This window comes from Callorhinchus milii, unplaced genomic scaffold (genome assembly GCF_018977255.1).
Source record: "Callorhinchus milii isolate IMCB2004 unplaced genomic scaffold, IMCB_Cmil_1.0 Scaffold12, whole genome shotgun sequence".
NCBI lineage: Eukaryota > Metazoa > Chordata > Chondrichthyes > Chimaeriformes > Callorhinchidae > Callorhinchus > Callorhinchus milii.
In genome coordinates this window covers 14,228,750-14,255,969 of record NW_024704753.1, presented here as the reverse complement: position 1 = coordinate 14,255,969, position 27,220 = coordinate 14,228,750, and the positions used below count along the sequence as shown (strand labels likewise).

General features: G+C 43.9%; 1 protein-coding gene across 1 annotated transcript in view; it reads right to left on the bottom strand.

Moving 5' to 3' along the window:
- col7a1 (collagen, type VII, alpha 1) overlaps positions 1–24,762 on the bottom strand; it is a 99,120-nt gene extending 74,358 nt beyond the window's left edge. Inside the window, exons 1-28 of the mRNA XM_042339701.1 lie at positions 24,729–24,762; positions 24,326–24,442; positions 23,851–24,003; positions 22,456–22,587; positions 22,031–22,174; positions 21,068–21,190; positions 20,098–20,241; positions 19,130–19,267; positions 17,710–17,853; positions 16,977–17,093; positions 16,276–16,419; positions 15,376–15,510; positions 14,178–14,324; positions 12,737–12,868; positions 11,949–12,095; positions 11,153–11,272; positions 10,160–10,309; positions 9,241–9,380; positions 8,251–8,374; positions 7,368–7,511; positions 6,419–6,588; positions 5,882–5,920; positions 4,729–4,773; positions 3,896–4,018; positions 3,178–3,231; positions 1,739–1,774; positions 1,314–1,367; positions 140–208 (exon numbers count right to left, since the gene is read on the bottom strand). Of these exons, the coding sequence (XP_042195635.1) occupies positions 140–208; positions 1,314–1,367; positions 1,739–1,774; positions 3,178–3,231; positions 3,896–4,018; positions 4,729–4,773; positions 5,882–5,920; positions 6,419–6,588; positions 7,368–7,511; positions 8,251–8,374; positions 9,241–9,380; positions 10,160–10,309; positions 11,153–11,272; positions 11,949–12,095; positions 12,737–12,868; positions 14,178–14,324; positions 15,376–15,510; positions 16,276–16,419; positions 16,977–17,093; positions 17,710–17,853; positions 19,130–19,267; positions 20,098–20,241; positions 21,068–21,190; positions 22,031–22,174; positions 22,456–22,587; positions 23,851–24,003; positions 24,326–24,442; positions 24,729–24,762 (3,219 nt within the window). The remainder of the gene's footprint in view (positions 1–139; positions 209–1,313; positions 1,368–1,738; positions 1,775–3,177; positions 3,232–3,895; positions 4,019–4,728; positions 4,774–5,881; positions 5,921–6,418; positions 6,589–7,367; positions 7,512–8,250; positions 8,375–9,240; positions 9,381–10,159; positions 10,310–11,152; positions 11,273–11,948; positions 12,096–12,736; positions 12,869–14,177; positions 14,325–15,375; positions 15,511–16,275; positions 16,420–16,976; positions 17,094–17,709; positions 17,854–19,129; positions 19,268–20,097; positions 20,242–21,067; positions 21,191–22,030; positions 22,175–22,455; positions 22,588–23,850; positions 24,004–24,325; positions 24,443–24,728) is intronic.
- Between the last annotated feature and the right edge of the window lie 2,458 nt (positions 24,763–27,220).

Here is a 27,220-nt window from a genome sequence, read left to right as displayed (position 1 = left end):
GGTATAGAGATGTGGAACTCTCAAATCTTGTTTGGATACTGTTAAGCACCCTAATGGTGACCCTGCATGTGACAGGCACCCGGCTGACAAAATCTAATTCTATTATTAATATTATTATAGTACGAGAATCTTTACTTACATTTAAACCAGGTTCTCCCTTTCTCCCAGGGAATCCTGTTCCTCCACCAATCACTGAACCAGGTTCCCCCTAAAAAGGAAACAAAATTCCCAAATTTAACCCTTGTACTTCCTGACTCTTCCTGAATGATCACTTCTCAATAAGGCTTCCCAGCAAATGCACTGCACGAGCTCCAACACACTCCCTGCGCTCCCATCGCAAAGAGAAGCAACAGCGGGCACTGGTTAAGTGTGTTCACTGCAGCAAGGCACTGGGTGAATTTTAAATATTTTATATTATTTTAATAGCAATATATTCATAAATATTTTCCTTCTCTTCATGCCCTCTTTCCATCAGCGGCAAAGATTCCCCTCTATACTGCCGCCTAATAACGTGCCTTCACACCTTAACAAATTAGATTTGTAAAGTGCCTTTCATGTCAGAACGTACTAAGGAACACAGAGAAGCATTTGGCTTTCACCAGTGATCTATCTTGATATCTCTCTCCATCAGTCCTGTGTCCTAATTAAAAAAACACCCATTTAGCAGAGATTTTGTGGTGTGGGGGGTTAGCAACCCACTCAAAACTGGATTGCGTCTGCCCCAAAACTCAACCCACAAGATCACACAATCATGAGAATAGATTGGACAAAGAAGGTCCTTCAGCCCACCTGATCTCATCCTTCCACCCAACCTCCCATCCTCCCATCACAGCATCAAGCTCTTTCTTAAATGAGTCCAAGCCTTAACCACCCTTCCTAGTAACCCTGTTCCAGTTGTTAACTTCCCTCTAAGGTAAATAAATACTTCCTGGTATCTGTCCTGAAATTGTCCCTTGTAAACTCTAAACCTGTATCCTTCTTACTCTGCTCCCTTGACATATCTGAAAGCATTGTTCTGCATTTGACTTTCCCAACTCCATTTAGAATCTTAGAGCTTGTCCAGCAACAGAGAGATCCAACCTGTATCTAATCAAATGGTTCCACACATTCATATGTCAATTTGTGAGCACAGAACAAAGCGTCATAAAATTCATATAATTGGAAATAGAGTAGGACATGTACGAAATTTCAGGCAAATGGTTGAAGTATTCTTTGCTAGAACCTCTGTCTGCTTCCCCCCCTTCCCATATGCACTCTCAAAATCAGCAGCAATCCCAGTTCCCCAATCTGTTAACAGCACAGCAGGTACGTACTCTTTCGCCTCGCTCTCCCTTCAGACCTGCGGCTCCTGGAATGCCGGGTTGTCCCTGGAATAGGAAGCAAATATTTTTCATTCAACAAGTCCACCCTTACCTGGCACCACAAAGTGACACACAAACAGTAACTGAGACTCCACTCAATTTACCAACTGTGTTCCATCTCGGATCAGTCTGCTTCAAGCCAATGTCAATAAGATCCATTCATTTTTACCCCACAATCTTCACAGTTACGGTAAAGTCCCATTAATGAGCACTGTACGTACAGAGCTTTCCACTCTACGTTAGGATGAAGTATGCAGTCACCATGGAAACGATCGCATGATATTCACCCGTAGTAAGATGGCTCAGCAACGAAATAGGCTATCAAGTGACTACAAGACTCCAAAACAAAAGTAGCTCTTGTAAGTTATTGTACTTACTGGAGTGCCCCGGATTCCAGAATCTCCTTGTCTTCCCTACATTCAAAAAGTACAACGTTTAACACAGCATAAAGCAGATATCAACAGTGGCAACAGAAATCCTGCTCACCAAGCCCATCACCCATCACATACGGCTGTTGGCTAGTTATAATCTGGGGTGGTTCTAGCTGGACAAGCAGCAGGAAGCTTCCCAGATAGTGCTATCAGTGAAAAGCTATATGGCTTTAGTTAAAACTCCAGCTGTGAACTCCAGCTTTGTCTGTTACATAAGAACATAAGAATCAGGAGTAGGAGTAGGCCATTGGGCCCCTCGAGCCTGTGCCCCGCCATTTGATAAGATCATGGCTGATCTTCTGACCTACCTCTAATTACTTGCCCTATCCCTATATCCCCTAATCCCTCTATATTTTAAAAATCTGTCAGTCTTAGCCTTGAAAATGTTCAAGGACTGAGCATCTACAGCCTTCTGGGGTAGTGAATTCCATAAATTCACTACCCTTTGAGAGAAGAAATGTTTCCTCAACTCTGTTCTAAAACGCTGACCCTTAATTTTAAGACTGTGACCCCTGGTTATAGATTCTCCTACCAGGAGAAACAGTCCTTCAGTGTCTACTTTATCCAATCTCTGGAATTAGACAAGCAGGGTGCGTTAATAATAATAATAATAATCCTTGCATTTGATATAGCGCTTTTCATGTCTTCTAGACGTCCTAAAGTGCTTCACAGAATATACTGTAAAGTGAATTGACTGTATATTTGTGGGCGAATGCGGCAGCCAATTGCGCACAGCAATGCCCCACAAACAGTCATGGATTGAAGATGACCAATGTATTATTGTTTTGTTTTTTTGGAGGGATTTTTATTAGGCTCTGTGTGGAGTAAGGAAACTTGCCCAAGGTTTCGCCCTCTGCCTGGAATTGAACTCAGGTCTCTCCGCTCGCAAAGCGAGTGCTCTAACCACTGAGCTACAGGACTCCGTTCTTCCAGGGAGAGAGTTTGCATTCCATTCCAGACACAGGGGAAATCTCCATGTGGAACTCTCACACAGTTTGGTTTGGATGCTCTTAAGCATGGTGATGATGGGTTTCCACACGTGTCAGTCACCCGGCTGACCAAAGAAAATTCTAAAGCAACATATATTGTTAATGTGGGGTTAATTCACTCCCAGGCTACTAAAACTACACTGAACTCCCAATAACTCAATCCTGGTTTAACGTGTCACCACCACTTAAGTTACCATGCTGCCATATTCATTTATGTATTTATAAATATGCTTAACTCACCACTCTGGATAACTAGTCACTGAGCTCTTTTCCTTTGGAGTAACGAGTTATCAGGAGTCTACTGTATCTGAATCAATTAAGGGCAGTCAAGAACATTTGCAATTTCCTTTTCCTTTCCCCACCCAAGATCCTGCCGCTCGCTACTGTGTTACTTACCGGTATGCCAACTGAACCTGGGGATCCTGGTACCCCATCTCTCCCAGGGTATCCCTGGAAAGCAGATAAGTTTCTGTTACTTATCCCCACTCAATAAGCTTGTTAAAATGCTCACTTCACAAATTGAATTCAGAGTGCAGCTCTGTCATAACATAGGAGCTTTCGGGCGTCCATGAAATCCCAGTCAGCCTTATATTGGAGCACGAGTTCCCGGCAGGACTTCCTCATTCACTGAGTACATGCGCAGCGAGAGAGCTTCAAAACACCAGCTGGCGCGGGGAAGCCAAAATGGCCGAGTTCCAGATCATGAGGTTGCCATTGATGTCACTTCCTTCTGGCTGGATATTTTGGGGGTAAGTAAATCTCAGGGTCCACACCCCAATTGTGCTAAAGGCGAATCTCTGTTGGGAACATAGGAACAGGAGCAGGCTGTTCAGCCCCTAGAGCCAGTTCCAACATTCTATTAGATCATAGCTGATCTGTACCTTAACTCCATTTACCCACCTCTTCTCCACATCCCTTGATACCCTTCCCTAGCAAATAATTATCAATCTCAGTCTTGAAAGTTTCAATTGAACGAGGATCTACAGCTTTTTGGGGGGAGAAAATTCCAGAATTCCACAGGTGAAAATGTGCTATGAACAACACCCTTCATGCAATAACAGGGTGTAAGTAATGGAGTTCTACAGCAGGTGGTTTCACATCACAATGCACTTACCCGTTCCCCTTTTAGCCCCTTCAATCCTGGGTAGTTGGGATCGATGACCCCAGGTCTCCCTGGAGATCCCGGGGGTCCGCTTGGGCCTTGGGGTCCCTGGGGGCCTGGCAAGCCTGGCCGACCCTGGCAAAGGAAGACACCAACAGATAAACCCCCCCAAAACAATACAGCCCTGCTTTCGTCTCACAGCTACACACAAGCTCTTCTGTTCATTGTGAATTCACTGGAATTGAATGGAAGCAAGTTTATATTGGTATCAGAAATTTGCAGTTTCTTCCACAAGCCAATTATTTATGATCTCCTCCACTCCACTTTCACCCTTGGGTGTTGAGCCGTGACACCTCAAGGTGAGGGGTCCACTGGAGTAGCAGGACTAAGACAGCGAGTGCCAGAAATGAGATCACATCCCATCACAATCCCGGTTCACTTGACTAACAGCCCATGCCAATGCAGCAGCCATCCAGTGCCGTGAGCTCAAATTTCCAACGTGGGGCTTGAACCCACAGCCTCTGATTCAGGGGCGGAAGTGGTGAGGCAGGCCGACACATAGCCTTGAACTGTGAATCATCAGGGTGGGGGTGGGGGTCCTGGAGAGTGGGAAGCAAGAGTCATCCATGACGTGAAAGGCTCTATACAATTGTTATTGGAGGCCACCTTCAGCTAGATACTTATGGGGGCACCAAATGAAGAGGTGAAACTCAGGCGTTAACATGACAACCACGCAGATTCCTCTCGCCGCTGAGACGTGCGAGTGTGATTAGTTCTCCAATTTAACCGTCGCTACACTTAAAAAGTCTTTGAGAAACTGCTTGTGCGGGTAAGAGAATACTCACAGCCTCTCCATCACGTCCCGGAGGCCCAGTTCTGCCTCTTTTACCCTGAGGAGACAGCAACAAAGCATGTTATATTTTCTGTGCATTTGGTACAGGCGGGAGTAACCGGTTGTTGGAACACACAGAACCTAGGAACGTTTCTGGAATCAGAACATGCCTGGAGTGTCAGTGATCTGGTTACAGAATGAAGCGTTTTACAGATGTTCAAAACTTTACACCCCAAATCAACAAGTGAAAGAACAGTCAGGCATTGCAACAAGTTTGAGACACCACATTATGCATGCAATGTGTAGCAGAGTTACGGCAGGGGTGAGATGGAGTTGTGGTAGAATAATGTGGTAATGGAGTTATATTAGGAATAATATGGGAAGTGAGTTACGGTGGTCATGGTGTTGGGAGTGATATTGATTTAATTTGGCTTTTGTTATGTGCGCTGTTTTGGTCACAGTTAAAATAGATGCACGCTCTGAGCATCTTGGACATGTAGTTACTGAGCTCCTCCAATCCATGCAAATCCCCAGCATGTTTTACTGTGTCAAAACCGACTGGGACTCATTGTCACACTGACTGGGATACACTGTGCCACTCACCATACAATAGTGTACAGTGTGTGACTAATACATTAGTGAGTAGCACACTAATGTCCTAAGTATCAATATACTTTATATACTTTATCAATATATTCTGCGAAGCGCTTTGAGACGTCTCAACAACGTGACAAGGCGCGATATCAAATGAAAGTATTATTATTATTATGCTTCTGAACTCTTCTCTCATAAAGTATGATTGTTGAACCAATTTTCTTGCTGAAGTCTTTGGAAAAACTGAGCTGTTGAGTATTCTATGTGTTGTCGCCACCAAATGGCAGGAATCGGGTAGTAATTGGAGTAATTACCCATCACCTTTGTGTGAAGAGGGGTTTTTGCCGTTAGATGATTAGCAGTTAAACCCCTCGCCCTCAATGTCAAGCACCTTGCTCCAGTGTCCTATCCAGGTCATGATCACAGTACGGGGTGTCTCAGTGAACAGGAGGGTGTTTAGTAGATGGATCATTGGAGAGAATGTGATCTTATTAGATTGGGCATTAATGAACCTGGACAAAGGATCTCGAAATCCAGCTTTGTCCAGGGATAGAAAGCCTTCATGTACCTACCTTTCGGCACTTAGTGCCACAGGGTGCTGTAGGTTGAACCTGAAAAAAGATTCAAATGATTTTACTTGCACTGAAGTAACAATGTACTTACAGTACAATGGCAGAGATCTGTTGGTCAGTGAAACTCTGGGTGGAAATCTTCATAGACTCCCCCCAATACTGGATCCACTTTCTCACGAGGATTGGAAAGCATCTCAACCTATTCGCTCCCCACCCGCCCTCCACCCCCAATGTGTTGCACCAGAAGAAAGAGCTGGGCATGTGACCCAGGAATTGGGAAGGGTGGTAGGAGTTAGAGAGAAAACACTGGTCTTGTCTAAGAAACAGCTTGATGATGCAAAGGGGTGATGATAGAGTTGGTGTCAATGAATCCCTGACAACTATAGGTGTGTGTGAGGGGGTGGGGGCGGGGGTTGGGAGGCAGCACGTTGTGGTTCAAATCAGAAAGGAGAATGAGGGAATAACTAAGAACATTTTTTTTCCTCTTATGGGTCTCTGCTAATATGAGCCAAGTGTTGAAGTACATTTGGCACTTACATTAGGCCGGCTAGCTGATGTGCAGATCGCATCTCCGAGGGCTCCTTCAAACTGTGCCAATGAGTTAAAATTCTCTGCGTAGACAATGTTCCTGGGGTCTCCGTCAGTGACAATAGTCCGCAGCTCATTGATATCAGCCTCAGCAATTCCTACTGCGTACAGATATATGCCTGACGTCAAAGCAAAGGGAATTGAAACGTTAGCAGCCATTTGTCTCAATAAGTTCCAATCAGAAACACCGTCTGAAGAAGACAAGCCACAGTAGAACGAAGCCTATTGAAGGGGGATTGTGTGTGAGTTAAGTTATTCCATAGAGAAAGAGAAAAGGAGAAAGAGAGAGTGAATGGTGAGGGAGAAAGAGAGATGGAACTGCATACAGTTTTGTTTATTGCCACATAAGAGGGTCAAGCCCATAATGTAGAGGCAGTGCAGAGGAGAGTAACAAAGTGTTAGAGGAATGAAGCTTGGAGCAATGAATAGACAACATAGGGCTCTTCAGTCTTGAAAGTAGATGTCTAAGAGAGGACTTGATAGAAATATACAACGTTTAAATGGGATGGAAAACGTAAACCCTAGATCAACACTTTAAGATCTACCAAGGCAGTAGAACAAGAGGACACAGGTCAAGAGTGGCAAAGGGCAATTTCAGGACAGGCACCAGGAAGTAGTTCTTTACCCAGAGGGTAATTGACAATGAGAACAGGATAACCAGGAAAAGTGGATCAGGCCAGAAATAACATTTAAATAACAGCTCAAGGCTGTGATACAAAGTCGACAGGGTGGGTATTCTGGAAGGATGAGATCACATGGGTCAAAGGGACCTTTTTCCAATCAAACTGATCTTACGATCTTGTAATAAAGAATGATGAGGGGTGAAAGAGAGAGGGAGACAAACTGATAAAGAAAAGTGAAAGTTAGGGAAGAATAATAGAAATGAAAAAGACAATACCTGCTGCCTTCGCCCTTCTAACTGCATCTACAATGCTGTCTTGAGAGCCTCCGTCTGTCAATAGAACCAGCAAATCTGGGACCTGGGATCTCTGCCCAGCTGAGCGCTGGAATATGTAACTCAGTACAAAATCTATCGCTTTGCCTGGAAAAGTACACAGAAATATGATAGAGAGCAATGAAGAGAAACATGCTAGAAAGGTCAAAACAAATATGCAAAAAATACATTTTGCGCTAATAGTTTGGGAAATGTTACGCTATGACAGGGTTATTCTTGAAGACCTTCAATGGTAAGTGCTTTGGCTTTGAGGGTAAGTTGCTACAAACAAACTTGATTAAACAAGGAATCCGATTCTGTCAAAGTCCACAGGTGAGTTCAAGGAGCTGAGCCATTGGTCTGCAAAAGGAGTGAAGATCATTGCAATCTAAAGGACATTGATGGAACTAGTAGCGAAGTTAGATGACGAGAAACGGAAGAGAAAATACATCTCTGTCGACAAAGGTCATTCTGTACAATGAACCTGCTCCATCAGTTTATTAGATCAAGGCAATTCTTTCAATCCACAATATCCCATCCTTTTCCCATACCCTTTAATATCTCTCATACCAAAGTCTCTGCTTATCCCTCTCAAGTGCAAACGAGAAACGAACTTGGTACTTCATCCATGCAAAGCAATGAACCACACCCCCTCTGCCAATCTAGTGAACCATAACTGAACCGCTCCAAGGCTAGTATATCCAAGTTGATAGGATTGTCCTGCCACTACTTCATTGTACCTGAGAACAGGAACTTTATTGTAGACTTAAATTTCATTTGTACCTGAGAACAGAAATCCCTTTATCTCCTCAAGTGTCTGAAGGTTTTTTGTCATTGGTAACCCTACCTGTCATGGTGCCTCCGCCCCGATATGGAAGCCCTCTGATGGCACGGAGTAGGTCCTGCTGGGTTCTGAATTTATTGAGTGGAAATTCGATGCTAGCAGCATCACTGTACTGCACTACTGAAACCTGGTTGGAAAATAGAGATGGACATAAATAGACAAACCAATGTTGACTGAACAGAATCGGTGCAAATCGTCTAAAATATAAATTTTCAGACCGTTTTATATCTCTGAGATATGGCTTCTACAGTCAGACTGGACTGATGCAAAGAACTTTTCTCTCCTTGCTGGAGGAGAGTGAAACTGGCCTATCAACCCAATTTCCAAGTCTCTACAGTTCTCTATTTAAGAAATCCTATAGTATGAAACTGAAAGGCCGTCAAACTCAGAAAGGCTCATGTTTGAAACTTTGATGTGGAAATCCCCAATTATCCCAATGGGGTTGCATTGAATTATTACAACAATCCTCACATTATCAGGCTTTAGCACTTTGTCGAAACAACAAAGAGTTTCACATGATTTACCACAGAATGCAGTGACTGTGTATTTTGTAAGTGAACTCAGTAGCCAATTTGCACCCAGCAATGTCCCACAAACAGTCGTAAAGTGAATGACTAAGTTTAACTTGGGGGATTGTTAGCCAGGTCACTAGGAGAAACTCCCTTCTCTTTTCCAATAGTGCCAAACAACAGATCCAAAGTGACTATCACCCACTGACCACCAACTCAGAAGTCCTGTTACTTTGGGATTTCCCATTAAAAGATGTTTGCTTGTACTAGCAGCAGACTCCAAAATGTGCACCTCATTCATTACTGCTGCATGTTATTTATCACTAGTTAACCTCACCGCTAAAGAGTAACGCCACGGATCGAACGAATTGGCAAATTCAGCACAGAGTATTTTATTGGGGCCCAGATGGATGCCCTTTGGTATTCAGAAATCTACTTGTTAAAGACTGGTACAGGTAACAGTATCAGTGAGGTATATCCCTACCTGAGTACCAGTAGGCCCAATGCGAGACCACTGTGACACCAAGTTAAACAAGAACTGCTTGACCTTGTCAAAATTGGCCTGGCCCACACTCCAGGAGCCATCCACCAGAAACACAATGTCCGCCTGTGCCATGCTGCACCCTGTAACCAAGCATAAGTAGTTGACACAAAGCTCACAAGCTCAGTGTAGTAAAGGACAAGAATATTGGAAGTAATAATAAGCACAAGATACGATCAGTTGGCACTTCCAAACTGCCTATTTTATAGGATCTCATATACTTAACTATACTAATCATCCTTGCATTTGATATAGCGTCTTTTGTGTCGGGAGGACATCTCAAAGCACTTCATAGGATTTATTGTGCAGTGACTTGTGTATTTTATAGGCAAAGACCACGGTGGAATAAACCAAGTCATTTATGTGTTCATTTAAGTTTGATGCTATTATGGGAAGAAGATAGAGAATGTAATTAGGTAGAATGAGATAGAATGGGTCAATGGAACTTCTTTGTCCAAAGATCTTGGAAACCTATACCTCATCTTACACAATTTGTTCCACTAAATTTCCTTCGTATGGAATGGAAGGTGCACTCTCTCTAGAGGGACACACCTTACTCACCTACTCCCAGAAATGGATTAGGTGCAGATTATCAAGAGCTAAGATTTGGGAATGTCAGAGTTAAATTGGGGGATAGCTGTATTTTAACCAGCTCAAACCACATAGTTTCCCACTGTGAATACTGGCCGTGAGGTTTGCCTGTCCAGCTAGGACTACCCTAATCTTTAAGGCTTTGACTTGTAGGAGCCAAGTGGAAAGAATTGCTGCCCAGTTTTAAGAAGGAAAGTATTTCTAATCATTTACCAACTCTATCCTACCTGATCATCATCTCCCCAGTGTTGCTATAACCACATGTTCTTACCAGGTCTTTTTGCAATGGATGTCTCTGGTCCAATCTCTGTTCCAAACACCGGTCTGATGGTTATGATGTACTGATGTCCGAGGCTTAAATCAGGAATCTGATATGAAGCTATCGACCCTGGTATTGTGACCGATTGCTGTTCCTTTTGTGCTGCAACATTAATACATTAGCTCTGAAGGGTGTCACTGAACAAAGATCAACCAGTTAACTCTTCAGAGGAACCAATACCCTATTACAGATGATTGCTCAGTACTAGGTCTTTGCTTCTAATTGAAGAGCATAATATAATATAAAAATAATAATCCTTGTACTTGAGTATCAAAGTGTCTCAAAAAGACTATATTTGTAGTAGAATGTTCATCATTTACATGCCGACTTTTCGTACGTTCATATATCCAGATTGGGCTCCAATGCAAAGTGGATGCAAAGCAATAAGATATCTGCCAAAAACATCCAGCTCCATCATGTGAGCACAGCTTTGCATAGCCTTGCGTATATTATAGTAATAATAATCCTTACATTTAACACAGGGCCTTTTATGCAGGACAAACATCTTAAAGAGCTTCATGGGGTTCACAGTAAAATGCAGTGACTGTGTATTTTGTAGTCGAACGCAGCAATTTGCATGAGGCAAAGATTCACAAGCGACCATAAAATCAACAACCAATTTTAGGAAGGACTGTTGGCCAAGACATTGGAAGAAACATTCTCTTTTTGAATAGTACCACAGGACCTTTTAATATCCACCTGACAAGGCAAAGACAAGTTTAGCCATCTGAATATCAGATTGCTTTGGCCAGTAAAGCAAGTGACCTGGGGGCAAAATTGTTCAACCCTAATTTTGTGTAAGATCGCAGAACAGCCAAGCGATAATTGGGCCTCGCTCAATCTGCCCGAGCCGGATAGGAGTATGAATGAACCCAAAATACTGTTGTCTCAAACCCTCACTTCCTACAAACTGATGGTGAAGGTGGGCGGGAGGTTTGTCCTTACCTGTATCGAATCTCCAGGAGAGCAAATAGCTCGTAGCTCCAGAGACCAGATTCCACCCCACTGTCATTTTGCCCATGTCAGAGCCGATGACTCGGAATCCAAGCACTTGCTCAGCCTGAGCTACATGTAAAACACATGAAAAAAAAATCCTTACATCTGATACAATACCTTTCGCATCAGTCACAGTACATACTGTAAAATGTAGTGACAGTGCATTTTGTTGCCAACCTCCGCAGTCAATTCATGCACAACAATGTCCTACAATCAGAATGACCAATTTTATTTGGAGGATTGTTGACCAGGCCACTGGGGAAGAACTCTCTTTTCGAATAGTGCCATGGGATCTTTAACGTCCACCTGAACAGGTACAGATGAGACTTTGTTTTAATGTCTGATCTAAAGGACTAATACTTTAAAACATGCAGCACACCCTGAGATTTCGAGTGTCAACTTAGACTATATGAGGCTACAACCTCCTATCTCAGAGGCGAGGGTACTACTAACTGAGCCAGGCTGACACGTGCCTTTTAGTTAGTGATTCAAAACCAAGTAATTTGCAGCAATATCATCTTAGTCCGACTAACAGACTAATTTGTTCATTTCCTTCATACATTACAAAGGTTCTGTTTGAATGACTGAACTCAACAAAATGCCAAATTCTAGATGATCTGAAATCCTCTGGGCAAATCCAGCTCCAGGTTGAACATCTATCCCCACTAGGATTTTGAATTGAAATATTAACGCAATTAAGCAGAAGCTATGTTTTATTAAGAAAAAGTGACCAAATGCCCCTTACCCGTAGTGGCTGTGATTGAAGCAGGAGTTCCCTCTCGGTTACCAAACACTGAGGAGACTCTTAGGATGTATCTCTCTCCAGCTTTCAGATTGTCAATGTCAAATGAGTTAACATTTGGTGGGACCACACTATTGAACTCTGAGCCTCCTGCCAGTGGGGAAAAGGACAATTTGATTACAGAATTAATAATAATCTTTGCATTTTGATAAAGTTCATTATCATGCCATCGATGCATCTCAAAGCACTTCACAGGATTTTACCATGAAGTGTAGTGACTGTATTTGCAGCGAAACTTGACAGCCAATTTGCACATAGAAAGTTCCACACACAGCCATGGAGTTGAATGACCAATTTTATTCGGGCCATTGTTGGATAGGAAACTGAATAGCTCTTTGATCTGAATTGATCACATTGTGTGGACTCGATACACCCTGGACGTATACAACACTTTTTAAATTTGAGAGTATCTCAACGTCTTCAGAGATGGAATGGGAGACCTTGTAGGCTGGGAAGGCGGGAGGTGATTGAGGCATAGTCAAAGGGATAGGGTTTTTAAATGAGTATGGGAAGCAGAGAGGAGTGAAACAAGTTGAATGAATTTAAGGAAAGTACCAAAGAACGGGAGGTGAGGGTAAAGTAGTTGGAAGCTTGCCCGGTGATGGTAGTGTAGAGGAGGTGGAGACAGGAGCAGACCTGAGTTGGGGGGAGGAGAGGAAGTGGGCAGGAAGTAGGACCACATTGCTGAGTTGGTAATCACTAAGATTGGAATAGCAGAGTATGTTACATACCGTCAGCTAATCTCCAGTAGATCCTATATCCTGAGCTCCTGCTAACTCCAGTCCAGGCAATCCTAATCTGTCTCTTTGATGAACCAATGACCCGCAGGTTGCTAACAATTTCCACAGGACGGTCAATAGAGGCTGAAATTTCAACATTAAAACCAGCAAGTATTGCAGACAAATGGAAAGAAGTCACAAATAAAACAAACTGGACAAGCAAACTAGAAAACAATCCTTTAAAGCATCTTTACACAGAGACAGACCAAAGGCTGAAACCACCCACAAACTTCCACTGCCTCCTGAATCACAGAAATTAACAGAAGAATAGAAGAACAGTCAGATGACACAACCTCAGATACTCAGACCCCGATTCCCTGCTCTTTCCCTAAACCAAATGAGCTTTGTAAGTGAAGAATAATTAATGTGGTTCAACTTAACACTGGTTAATATTAAGTTGGTTGTCCAAAGAGTGGATTTAACTCAATATTTTAGGGTAAGTACTGAATGCTGTGATTCAAGCCAAAGGCTGAATGGGAAAGATGAGGCTAGCTGGAGAAGCAGCAGGAAACTTGCCAGACAGTGCTCACAATAGCACACGGTTTGAGCTGGTTAAATTCCAGTAGTTATCTCTACCAGTAGTTATCCTTGGCTCTCACCAACCTGTGCATATGACTCTCTGGAATTGGAAGAGTGTGTCCCTCGAGGGAGAGATTGCATCCATCCCAAACACAGAGAGCTTTCTATGTGTGGGTCGCATGCATACATGGAAGTTTCAGTTTGGTTTGGATATTTTTAAGGACGGTGATGTGTCTCCGCAAGTGTCAAGACACCCGACACACAGCAGGCTTCACATTATGATATCTCAGTGCTACTTCACATACATGTGTTGTTTTAATGAATCCCACGTTCCAGTTTTCTCTCCCCATAATCCCTTAGTGTTTTAGCTGTTGAGGGTCTTGACCAATTCTACTTTGAACAATTCTATTTATCTGGCCTCATTATCCACTATGTATCAATAGGTCTGTAAGAATAACACTTTAAACTCATTTCTTAAACAATCGGGACTTTTCCCACTTATCTGCGGAGAGAGAAATTCCACATGGGTCTGGATTTATTTTATCTACGAGACATTTTAGAGATCCAGAATTTTGGCAATTCTTAAGTACAGATGTAGTTCTGAAGCCATTTTTCTGTAAAGTTTATTTTAATGAATGAGGTTAAAAGTGAAATGAAAGAATTTACCAAATTGCTGCATAAATAAGAGTAAATGTGGACCAGGCTGGAATTTCTCCCCACAAGCCTTTAGTGACAACACCAGATAACCCAAAGCTCACGGGGTTATAAGAGGTGGGCCTCTCAGCTGGAAGTTTACCATCTTTTAAGAGTTTAAAAAAAAGATTTTATTATTGATAAAAGAAGCGAGACACTGACACTGCGGTGTGTCACTTACGAGTGGTTGCTGTGATGGTGACAGGAGCTCCTTCGCGATTCTCAATCAAAGCAACAACCTTCACAGTATAACTGACTCCTCCTTCCAGCCCCGGAATGTCGATCGTGTAGATATCTCCAGGCACCACTCTGCTGGTCTCAGCGCCACCTGCGGACAAGGCAAAGACGATTCGCAAAGTTAAACTCACCAATTGGCTAAGATCAGAGATCGGCTCAACTGCAGTGTGTTTTTGAAAGCTTAAATTTGATTCAAATGTACTTTTTATTGAAACAAAAATAGTAGTTGAAAGTGCTAAGCAACTGGTCGACCAATAACAGAACAAGTACTTTTGAAAGTTAGAACTCTTTGTAAGTTCAACCCAAGCTGAAGCTCTTTACATAAAATGACACAGCAATGGAAACAGGCCATTTGACTCAACTGGTCCACGCAGGAGTTTATACTCCACAGAAGCCTCCATCCCTCCTATTCTCTTGGCCTATTCTCCTCTATTCCTTACTCGCTTATGTATGCAGCAAGCTTTCGCTTAAATACATTGATGTTTTTTGATTCAAACTCAGATTTTGACAGAAAGATCCACTTTTTCACTTTCTATATTTTTGTAGGTGAACGTGGTTACCAATTTGCACACAACCATGTCCCACACACAGTCATGAGGTTAGTGATCAATTTTATCTGAGGGATTGTTGGCCAGGACTCCAGGAGAAACTCCCTTCTCTTTTCAAATAGTATTGCGGGATCTTTAAGGGCTTATTAAGGTCTCATCTGAATGTCAGTGCCTCCGACAACGAGGCACACTCCCAGCACTGCCCTGGAGCATCAGTGTAGACTGATATAGCGCCTTATCACATCACAGTGCTTCACAGAATACATTGTATGTGAATAGACGGTCTACTTTGTGGGCAAAACGCAGCAGCCAATTGTGCACAACAATGTGTCACAAACAGTCGTGGATTGAGTAACCAATTTTTTTTTTAAAAAAATTTAAATTAAGGAAACTTGCCCAATGTTTCGCTCTGCCCAGGAATCAAACCCAGGTCCTCTCACCTACAAGGAGAATGCTCTAACCAGAGCAAGTCTCTAACCACTAAGCTTCAGGACTCCATCTTACTCTGTATGTAAACAGCAAAACTCATCAAAAGGTAAAATTATGAAACTGGTTGCTGAAGCCAAAGTACGTGATTCAATGAGAGGAACCTACCATCACTGCGTCTCCAGCTCACTCTATAGTTTGTAGCTCCTCGTACACCGACCCAGGACACACGGAGGACATCGCTGCGAGCTTCAAGAACTCGGACACTGCTGACGCCTTGTATATTGAACCTATTGGCTGTTGCTATAATAGACAAAACAACATTGTGAACCGTAGATGTCACGGACCTGAAATCCCTCACAGTCTTTAGCCTGTGACTGGTCATGGTCTTACAATTTCAGACCTACATTTAAAAAGAGCTGTGGAAAAAAACTCTTAAAGAAAATTTTAGATTGAATTTTGGACCAGCGCTGATGGTGTAACGTGATGGATGGAGTTGCCGCTTAGAGATCAGTGCACCCCGGTTCGAATCCTGCAGTTTGCTGTTCTCAGTCGGACTGTATGGAGAAGGTAAATTGACCCCGACCTTCTCTGGGTTAGGGATGGGGGGTACCAACTGGGGGGGGTACCAGCCTGGTCTCTTTAGAGCACCCTCTACTGGTTATGCATGTGTACGCGCTTGTATGTGGCAGCTGAGTGGGGAGAGGTTAGGCTTGGGTGTGATGCCCTGCATATTTGAGTGGCCGGACGACACTCACTACCAAGGCTCCCGTGAACAACATTCACTTGGGGGCAAGGGGCAAAACACTGCCCACCCATCGTACCCCAGCAATGAGGAGGCTGAGGACAAGGAGCAGAGAGGCATTCACCGATGGAGAGAAAAATCCCCCCAAATGATTGAACACAGCAATTTTTTTCTTTAAAATTTGGGACATGTTCCACAATGCGGCAAAATTGTCCCCAGGTGAAAATGTTTATCATACAATTAAAGGAACAATTTTACGATCAACCAAATAAACTATTTACTCGGCCATTTCTAAACATCAATGCCTCAGAGTCAACACTTACCAGTCTCCACAGTAAGGGTGCCAGGGGTACCTTCTTGGTTCCCAAACAGCGGAATGACTTTGATGGCATAAACTGTCTGAGGCTCCAACCTTTCAATGCTGAAGGTGTTGATATTTCTGTCTACTGTTCTGCTGTCCTTGACCCCTGCACAACCAAAGAAACCAGAATAAAAACTAAATAATAAGAAGAATAATCCTTGCATTTGATATAGTGCCTTATCAGGTCATGGAGACTTCTCAAAGCGCTTCACAGGATATACTGTAAAGTGGAGTGACTGCGTGTTGGGCGGGCGAAACGTGCAGCACAGCAAGGTCCCACAAGCAGCCAAGGAGTGAGTAACAAATTTTATTTGGGGGATTGTTTGTGCCATGGTACCTTCAATGTCCACCTGGACAGGCAGATGGGATCTCAGTTTAACATCTCGTCCGAAGGACGGATAGAAATTAAGAAAATGGACACTTTTCCATCCAAAGAACCAAAGGTCTCAATCTGGCTCAAATAGTAGCAATTCTCATCTCTGGGTCATAAGGTTGACCTAGGGCTTGAGCCCACAACTTTCTGTCTCAGAGATGAAAGTGCGATCGACTGAGCCAGGCTGACGCCTAAATACATTGATGGTTTCTGCTTCAACTGCAGCAATAAGTCCACTTAAATTGTGACTTGATCAGCTAGACACATAGTCAACAAGATATTCCACCCACCATCAGGACGTCTCCATGTGATTCTATACCCAGACACTCGGCCCACTCCGGTCCACGATATCCGAACGTGGCTTCCTCGAACTTCAACCATTTGGAGATTGGTCACCCCTCCCACAGCTGGATGTTCAAGAAGAAGTTCAAGATATTACAGTAATACGTGCTCAGCCGAGTCAGAAGTGAGGAGTTACAACTGACTTCAGCAATAACAGGCTTAAGGAAGAAAGTGGGCAAAAAAATGTCACCCACCTCCCTTGATCACTATCCCTGCAAAGTGTGCATATATGTTGGGCGAGGCCAGGGTTGGGCTCAATTCCTCCACCCTTCCCCCTCCACCCCACCCACCCATAGTCGGATGGGCTGGCCTGAGCCACTGTCCGGACTCACACGGCCATTGGACAAAGTACCAAACACAACCACCCCATCGTTCACAATCGGTCACTCAATGCTGTGATGGGAGGACGATAGAGTATAAATGCTGGAAGGATGATATCAAATGGGCCCAAGGGCCTTCTTCATCTGAACTAATCTTGTAATTGTGTGAGGGTGGGGGATTGCAAGTGGAAAAGAAACAAAATAACAAAAAAATATTGTAACTACTTCCAGAGGAAGCTGCCTTGCTTCCAAAGCAAACATAATGAATGCAAATTGAATGAAGGCACCAAGGGTTATTACATTACTTAACAAATGTCTCCCCACCCAATGTTGAGAGCAACCTGGTTGGCAACCTACTTACCAGTTCTGATAGTTGTGCGAGTGGGATTCCCTTCATTATTGTCTACCATTGCTGAAATTTCGACGGTATATACAGTATCAGGCTGTAACCCGTCAATATCAGACAGTGCAATGTTGCTGCTCACAGCTTTATTCCCCACAGATCCTGTAAAGCAGAGGAGAAATCCACTGGAGAGATTCTGACGTCAGTACATTCACATTTTGTGTCCTGCGTTGATCCGAACCTTTTGTCTTACTTAAAATAACCTTTTATTTGGTCCGATGGGTGTCCAACACACACAGAAATCTATCACCGTGTTTTTAAGAGAATCCACGTAAGCACAAAAAATTTGCATGTCTGGAACGGAGTGCTCACTGACTCCAGTGAAATGACTTGCTCACCCAATGTCTAGAAAGTATTAGGCACAGATTGGTGAGAGCCGAGGCTGTGGATTTCCCAGAGTGTGCATTGAGGGCAACTACTGTAACTTAACCAGCTTGTCATTGCGAACAGCGAGGTCCAAGTCTCCCAGTGCAGGATACCATCAGTTTGAAAAGAACAACAACAACAAATTACATTTGTATAGCGTCTTTCACATCAGGAGGACAGTCATGGTTTTTTGGACCCAAGCTGGGAGTTGGGGTCAGGAGGGGTGGAGGGCAGAGGGGGTGGGATTGGGAGGGTGGCCGGTCAAAGAGGAAGGTCTTTAGATGGGACTTGAAGGAGGCAAGAGAGGTGAGGTGGAGGGATTGCGGGATAGTCCCAGAATGTGAGGGCAGAAATGCTGAATGCCCAACCGCCAATAGTGGGGGGGAAGAGCAGGCGACCTGAAGCAGGCCGGTGCCTGCCGAGCAGAGGGAGCAGACAGGCTGATACGGGGTTAGGAGGTCGGAGAGGTAGAGGGGTGCAAAACCATGGAGGGCTTTGAAGGTGAGGACGAGGGCTCTGTACTCAATTTTCTGCGGGATGGGGAGCCAGTGAAGATGGGCAAGAACAGGGGTGATTGGTTCACGGAGCCTGGTATGGGAGAGGACAACGAGCTACAGAATTTTGAATAATCTGCAGCTTGTGGAGGGAAAAGTTGGGAAGCCCAGCGAGCAGCAAGTTGACGCAGTCAAGCCGAGGAGATTGAGCTTCTTAGGGGTAGCTAGAATCAATGGAGAATAGGTAAGGCCAAGCTTGGAAATAGATGAAAAAACCTAGAACGGAGCGAATAATAGTACAAGTGGATTGAGGTGGACTGAAAGCTAAAAATGTAGAATAAGACCACATGAAAAAAGCCTCATTCCTCACTTGAACCTATTTGATCGAGAAGCTCACACAACTAGATATATTTTACAGTACGACATACATTTGGGGGAGATAATCTTTCCAACAGTGTGCAACCTTGTAGGAAAAGGACACCACAAACTCCAAGCTGAGGGCAAAGCAGCCAACTTACCATCAGAGCCCCGCCACTTGAGTCTGTATCCAGTTGCCCTGGGAATTCTGTCCCACTCTATCCGGATACGTGTAAATCCGGTTTCAGTCACTCGTAGGTTAGTCACCCTTAAATTGTTCACTCCTTCCGGTGGAAGACCTTAGTGAAAGAGAACAAAGGTTTTGGTTATAAAAGTCAACGCATCCTCAGAGATGGAAATGGCCCTGTGGCTCCATCTGCAGTGAGGACCAGGCTTGTGCTCTTTTGTAATTGAAGCACCAGCTCAACAAAGGTCCTGCCCTATGGTTTTTTTTGGTCTTAATTTTCACAAAGCTGGCGAGAAGCAGCAAAGTGCCCGAACTCATCAGATACAGGACAACCCCATTATGACTAGCCTCACCATAGCCCGTGTTTGTATATAACACAGGTGGTCCGTGAACTCCTTCAGGAGGATAATAATAATAATCCTTGCATTTGATAAGCGCCTTATCACGTCATTGACATGTCTCAAAGTGCTTCACAGAATATATTGCGAAGTGGATTGACTGTAACTTGTGTGCGAAATGCGGCAGCCAATTGCGCACAGCAGTGTCCCACAAACAATCGTGGATTGAGTGACCACTTTTTTTGGGGGGGGGGGGGTGGGGAGGGATTATTACCCTGGAAAGAGATCCGCCAATCAACTAACAACCGGGTTCCTACTTACTGCGAGGTAAACAGTCGCAAGAGGGTTAAGGAGACTTGCCTAAGGTGTCGCCCAGCCTGGGAATTGAACCTGGGCCTCTCACTTGCGAGGCAAGCACGCTAACCACTACGCTATGGGATTTCAGTGCAAATCAACCACCATCTTCAGTAGAGCAGTGACTATCAGTCATTTCAATTGAGAGGCCAGCGGAGAAATAGTGAGGTGTCCTTCCAGTCATTTATCACAAGCAGTGGTTAATAGTCTTCTACATTAGACACAATGTCAAAGGATGTCAAATTCTCACCAGTTCTCACGGGGACGGTGATGAGACGTCCCTCTTGGTTTCCCACCATTGCTGCCACCCCGATCAAGTACATGGTGTCGGATTGTAAGGGTTTGATATCGAACGTGTTGATGCTGCTGCTCACTACTCTGCTCTCCTCTCTCCCTAAAGAAACAAGAATCCTCGCATTTTTTAAAATTTTCAATGAGCCCTTAATAAGATTTACTGTAAAGTGTAGTGACTGAATTTTGCACCAATTTGCACACAGCAATGTCCCACAAACAGCCTTGAAGTGAGTGACCACTTTTATCTTGGGGATTGTTGGCTAGGACACAGGGAGAAACTACTTCCTCTTTTTGAGTAGCACCATGGGATGTTTACCTTGCACCTGAACAGGCAGAAAGGACCTTTATTTAACGTCTCATCTGAAAGATACAACAATTCAGCGACCAACCCTCCATCCCCAACCGGCATTACACTGGAGTGTTACCTTAATAACAATGTGCTGAAATGATCAATAACTTTGCAAATTATCAATAATCTTAATCAGTGCAAATCAATCACCAGTCCCAGTACCTCAATGGCTATCATTTCAACTGAGAACCCCCTCCCTTCAACACACACACCTCCGTAGGTAGGGTCTGTTACCGGATACCTGAAATAGGAAAGGATTCAGTTTTCTGGTGTAACATTCCAAAGCAAAAAAAGAGGAACCGAGCATAAATGCAGATAAATTTGGGGAGCAGTGAACGAGAGGTAGTTTGGTGTTTTGTACAATAGCCCACAGCAATAATGGACTTCCTCATTAAAGACCTGAAAGTTCCCTGAAAGTTAAAAGGATGTGGGAGTTTTGTGACGAAAGGGAGCTGTGTCTGAGGGGTCTTTTGGGGAATTGACACGCAGGCTGGAACACTCAATGCTCTACCTCTGGCTAAAGCAATGTAAAATGTTACCTCCAAGCCTTAAACGGTTTGAACAGCAATAGACCTACCGTCCGCAAGCTTCCAGGTGATCCTGTAACCCGTTGCCTCAGGCGCTCTGATCCAGGTTATCCGAATCCAGTTGCTTCTCGTTTCCAGAATCCGCAGGTCACTCACCTGTCCCACCGAAATGTCTTCCATTGGGCCAAATGGGAAAAAGAAGGAAATATTGTTTCGAAAAATTAGCCTTAAATTGCAATCGCAAGTGGAACCTTGGAATATTTTTAGATTCGTGAACATTGTGCAATAAACAGGACGTGATGTTGTTGTTGACCGGATGACCCGGAGGTCAGACCCTTTTATTTTAGTCACATATCGAGCGAGTTAGCTGGTCATGTGGATGGGTCGAAACCGCCTATGTATGCTTTGCTACAGCGCGAGTTAGTTTTTTGGGGGATCCCAAATACTGTGTGATAATGGGGCTCCACTGGACCTGTAAAGGGGCTGATCCAGAGAACATAATAATATAATATACAGTAATAACATGAGAGAATAGTATGACATTAGAAATGAACTTTAAAAAAGATATCAGAAGCTTTATTTTATAACAGGAACCTGAAACGTAAGAACAGCAACAACAGCAACAAATTGCATTTATGTGGCACCTTTCACATCGGAAGGATATCCCAAAGTGGTGGGAATGACGTGATAAAGCTCTACATCAAATGCAAGGATTATTATTATTATTATTAATTATTATTATAATGAGTTTCCACTTTCTAAAACGATAAATATAATAATAATCCTTACATTTGATGTAGCGCCTTTATTACATTGCTGAGACGTCTCAAAGCGCTCCACAGAATATACTGTAAAGTGGACTGACTGCGTATTTCATGGGCAAGATGAGGCAGCCAATTGCGCACAGCAGTGTCCTGCAAACAGTCGTGCCGAAAAAAAACTAAACAAAACAAAAAGAAAAGGCTGGCTTAACCAATAAAGGTCCTGCTGGCTCAGTCAGTGTACATGCTCACCTGTTCGTACGCTAATACTCGTAGAGCTGCCCTCTCTGCTTCCAAACAGCGGCAACACTTTGATGAGGTAGGGGCCACCTTGTTGCAAACGATCAATGACAAAGGTGGTCACGTCCTTAGATACAAGTCGGGTAATTTCATAACCTGAGGAGAAAACAAACTGTTTAGTTTTGGGATTCCCTCCCCGTGCCCCACCTCCACCCATTCCCCGCCCCACTAAACAACACACAGAACTTTGTGCCTTTTGTCAATGCCTTGACCCTGAGCGTCAGCCTGACTCAGTTGGTAGCACTATCGCCTCCGAGTAAGAGGGTTGTAGGTTCCAAGCTCCAGGTCGGGACTTTAAAGTCACAAAATCGTGCCCGAATCTTCAGAGATGGGATGGGTGTGCAGAGCTGCGCCGCTGGTATTCTTATCTCACGTACCTTCAGCATTCCGCCATATGATCTTGTACTCTGTGGCCCTTGACACTCCTGTCCATTCCAGCCGGATTTGATTGCCCCCGATTTGAATTGCCCTGAGGTTTGTAACTCTGCCCAGAACGATTTCTTTATCCACTAGAATAGGAAGAATAACAGGAGGCAGGAAAATATAACAAAACCGGGACTGAGAAGGGAACAGTTTTGCACACGAAATACACAGTCAACGTGAATCATTTTGAGACATCTCAAAGATGTGATACAGCGCTATATCAAATGCAAGAATTATTATAGAGTGGTGTGGGAGAGAAGATTGAGAGGCTCCTGTCTCAAGTTGGACAAGTTGGACTGATTTGCTGTACGGTCTATGCAATTCTATCTCATATTTAAAATATTTGAAGAACTAACTTGGACCTGTTGCTTGTTCCCCGGCCACTCTGTGTTACCATCGGTGGCCGAGCCTTCCAACACGAAGGTCTAGCCTCTTGCCACAGTGCCAGCTCCAGCAGCAAGATGTTCCCCTATAGACTTTGAATCTGTACTTGTCGCTCGAAGGATCTGAGATTATCACCAAGGAACTACGCAATTAGATTTATTTTGGTCAGCCAGATGTCTGATACACAAAGAAACCCATTCCCACGCTTAAGAAACCAATTAGAATTCCACACATGTATGCCGCCTACACGTGCAGACTGTCGTAAGTGATGTTTCTCAACGCGGAGATCAATAACTGTGCCTTTGCTTTGTTTTTTTAATTTCCAATATCGTTACGTTTTGTCCAACGTTTTGAGCTATCCTTCAAGGTGAAAGGCACCGAACAAATGCAAATCTTAAGATTCTTTCCAACAGTAGAAGTGCGTCAGCCCGTCTCAGCCGGTAGCACTCTCGTCTTTGAGTCAGATGGTCGTGGGTTCAAGTCCCACGTCGGGGGAACTTTGAATTCACAATCACAGCTGGCTGCGCTGTTGGAAATGCCATCCTAAACTGAGGTCCCATCTGGTGACATTAAATAATAATAATACTCGCATTTCATACAGCGCCTTTTCACGTCTTCAAGACGTCTCAGAGCGCTTCATAGATTGCACTGTAAAGTGAATTGATTGAATATTTTGTGGCGATTCACGGAAGCCAATTGCGCACAGCAGTGTCCCACAAACAGTCGTGGATTGAAGGGACCAATTTATTATTTTTTAAATAATAAGTTAAAGATCTCTAGAGGCTGTTCGAAAAGAGAAGGGAGTGTCCTGACCAACAACACCCCCCGCCCTCCCACCCAAATGAAATTTGTCATTCACTTCATGACTGTTTGTGGGACACTGCTGCAAGTCCTTTGACGTGCTTTAAGATGTCTCAACAGCGTGAAAAAAGCTCTGTGATAATAACTGTCATTTCTGTACGTACCAGTCTCTGATGTGATCGCAGGCGTAGCCACCTCCCTGCCAGTGTACAGGGTGTAGAGAGTGATGGTGTACTGAGTGCCGGGAACAAGGCTTGTTAAATCGTACGTGTTTGTGGCTGCAGACAACAGCACTCGTTGGCCCTGGGCACGCTCCTCTATCAAAGACAGGAAAGAAGAGTTAGAAGCAAAGATTTACAAGGTACGTCCTTGTACATTGGGTCACAGCCCATGTTAAGGCACTGACCCTTTAGGGAAACTCTTCTCCCGATGGTAAGGCATTGCCTAATGTGTAAACCAGTCCTACAGATTGAGAAGGTCTGAGGTTGAATCCAGCTATCTCAGCCAGCGCAGGGCACCACACCACACAACACATAGACCACACAACACAACACACCACACACACACCAGTAGCCACAGCCACACAGAGGGGCAGCTCTCACTAAAACAGTTTCAGTGAATACTATTGCCTTGGATTACCTGATGTTTTCCTCCACTCGATTCTGTATCCGATGACGTCACGCTGAATGAACCAGGACAACCGGATAACGGTGGGACTAATGGCCAGGATCCGTAAATTCAAATCTTCTGCCACGTCTCGGAGAGAAGAGGAAAGGGGAATGCTGTTAGCAGCGAGTGATTAACTATGTTCAGCAAGGATCGAGCAAATCGTCTGATCCTCAGCATGCTCCCGATGATAGATCTTTGCCCACTTTACGATTCGCCCACAAATATACAGTCAATGCACTTTACAGTGTACTCTGTGAAGCGCTTTGATACGTCTCGAAGACGTGTTTAGGCGGTATATCAAATAAAAGGATTATTATTATTATAAATCTGACTGGACTTGGACCCACTCCCCTCTCACCACTCTAGATCTTACCCTGGATGGGAGGAAATGGCCTTTGCTCGTTCATTCGTTCGGTCTTCCCAGCCACAGCTACACGTAAATGATATGGTAGCTATTCCAGCTCAGAGACTTGGAGCAGGGATTGCACGAAGGAGAATATGAAGTCCCAAAATCAGGAGCCTCCTGTTCCGACTAGCACTCATAGGAACAGAGTGAGACATTCAGCTCCACAATTTATTTGATCATAGCAGCTCTTTTTAACAGGAAACTCCCATTTTTTCTCCTTATTACTCTGACTTCCCAAGCATGGAAGCAGAACCCCCTTATAACGCAGGTTCTACTTTGGAGTGTAGACGCCAACGTAAATTCAAACACAGATACAGGAAGTGAAATCACCAGCGACACGATGACCTGAAAGTCAGTCATTTTTTAGCACAGGAAGTGAGCCAGGTTGTGTGAGCTGCTCACTATATAGAAACACTGACTGGCCCCATTATAATTTTATTTGGATTTAATCCGGTTGGATGTAATGCATTATAACATCAGCATTTTTAAGATACAAAATTATTTATATAGCGCCTTTCACATCGGGAGGACATCCTGAGGTGATGAACAGTGAGGGAGTTGGACCCAAGCTGGGTCGTGTTTGGGGAGGGTGGAGGGCAGGGAGGGTAGGAGGGTGGCCGAAGGCGCAGTTGAAGAGCAGGATTTTGAGACGTGCCTTGACGGAGGCAAGGGAGGGAGCAAGCAAAGGGAATGTGGGATGGAGTTCCAAATGGTGGGGGCAGAAAGGCTGAATGCATCAAGAGGTCCCAGGTTTAGAATTGCAAAGGGTAATTTCAGGACAGACACACAAAGTATTTTCTTACCCAGAGTGTAATTAACGACTGAAGGGGGTTATCAGGAAGGGTGGTTGAGGCCAGGATACTGAGATTCATTTAAAAAAAAACAGCTCTATGCTGTGATGGCAAGATGGCAGGGCGAGTGTTCTGGAAGGCTGAGATCAATAGGCTGAAGGGCTTCCTCATTCGAACCAGTCGTGTCATTTGGGGAACCCGAGTGGAGACTGCCTAGAATTCCGAAAGTTCAAACCATTTCCCGTTCTCTCCCCACGGTGCAAATCACTCAAGGGAACAAACTCTTTCCCATTGAATAATAATAATAATAATAATAATCCTTGCATGTGATACAGCGCCTAATCACGTCATTGGGACGTCCCAATGCTCTACACAGAATATACTGTAAAACGAATTGACTGTTTATTTCTTGGTGGGCGAAACACGGCAGCCAATTACGCACAATAGTGTCCCACAAACAATCATGGAGTGACCAAATTATTAATTTTTTTTTTAAAAAGGTTTATTTACTCCTGGAAAGCGATCCACCAATCGACCTAATAGCCAGGTTCCTACTTACTGCTGGGTAAACAGAGGGGTGTGGAGTAAGGAAAATTTACTCTTTATTCGAACGCAATATTTTCCCCATGAATTGGCACTCACTCCTGGGTGTATATGTGTATACTGCAGTCAATGTACTGTCAAACTCCAGAAGGTCATAATAGAAATTAGATTGCTTCATGGCTGTGAATCCTGGAGAGTTTCAAGCTGTTTAGATTTGAATGGCTTGTGGGCTGAGGATCTGTAAACCCAACTGCTTTGGCAGAGCAGGTAAACTGCTGCTCAGGATTCTACTGAAGCAATGCCATAAATCAAGATTTTGATGAGTTATTCTGAACGCTGTGTGACTCGGCATTAATTTAATCCGTACAATAAAATCCAGGATGTCACACTCTGACTGTACTGAGCACTGAGAATGATTTAATACTCTAATTAAAGGGGCCAAAATAAAGACAGAAACTTTAGAGGGAAATTTAGAGGCTCCATGTGAGAACTGGCATTAGAAACAGCTCAAAGCATAACCTTTGTGGAAATTACAAAAGATTTGGAGGGGAACTGGTTTTATTATTGTGTAAAATATTCCTTCCTTAAAGGTTTAAGATTCCGTCTCTGTCAGTTCAGGTTGATGTTAAGGGTCCTAACTGTACGGGCATAGATAAGACATTAAACCAAGTCCCACTCCTTGTTTTAATGTCTGATCTAAAGGACGGCACCTCTGACAAAGTAGTGCTCCCCCTAGAACTACACCAGAGCATCAGCTTAGATTGTGAGTCTCAAAGTCCCAACGTGAGGCTTGATCCCACAACCTTCTGACTCAGAGGCAAGAGCGCTACCAACTGAGCCAGGCTGACAGCAAGTCCTGAGTAATAAAAACGAGATTCGGAAGGCACGTTAACTACAACAACAACAACAAATTACACTTGTATAGAGGCCTTCACGTCGAAAAGACATCCCAGGGCGCTGGAAGATCAGGAGTTTTGGATTACTGTCAAACACGGGAAAAGCAGATTTTGAACTAACCAAGAGCTGGTTCTCTCTTTCTCTCTCGGACAGCGTGCAAACCACCCACTGAAAACAGAGGATAACAAAGACACAATCTAAATGTTCGGGCACAGCATAAGTTCTATT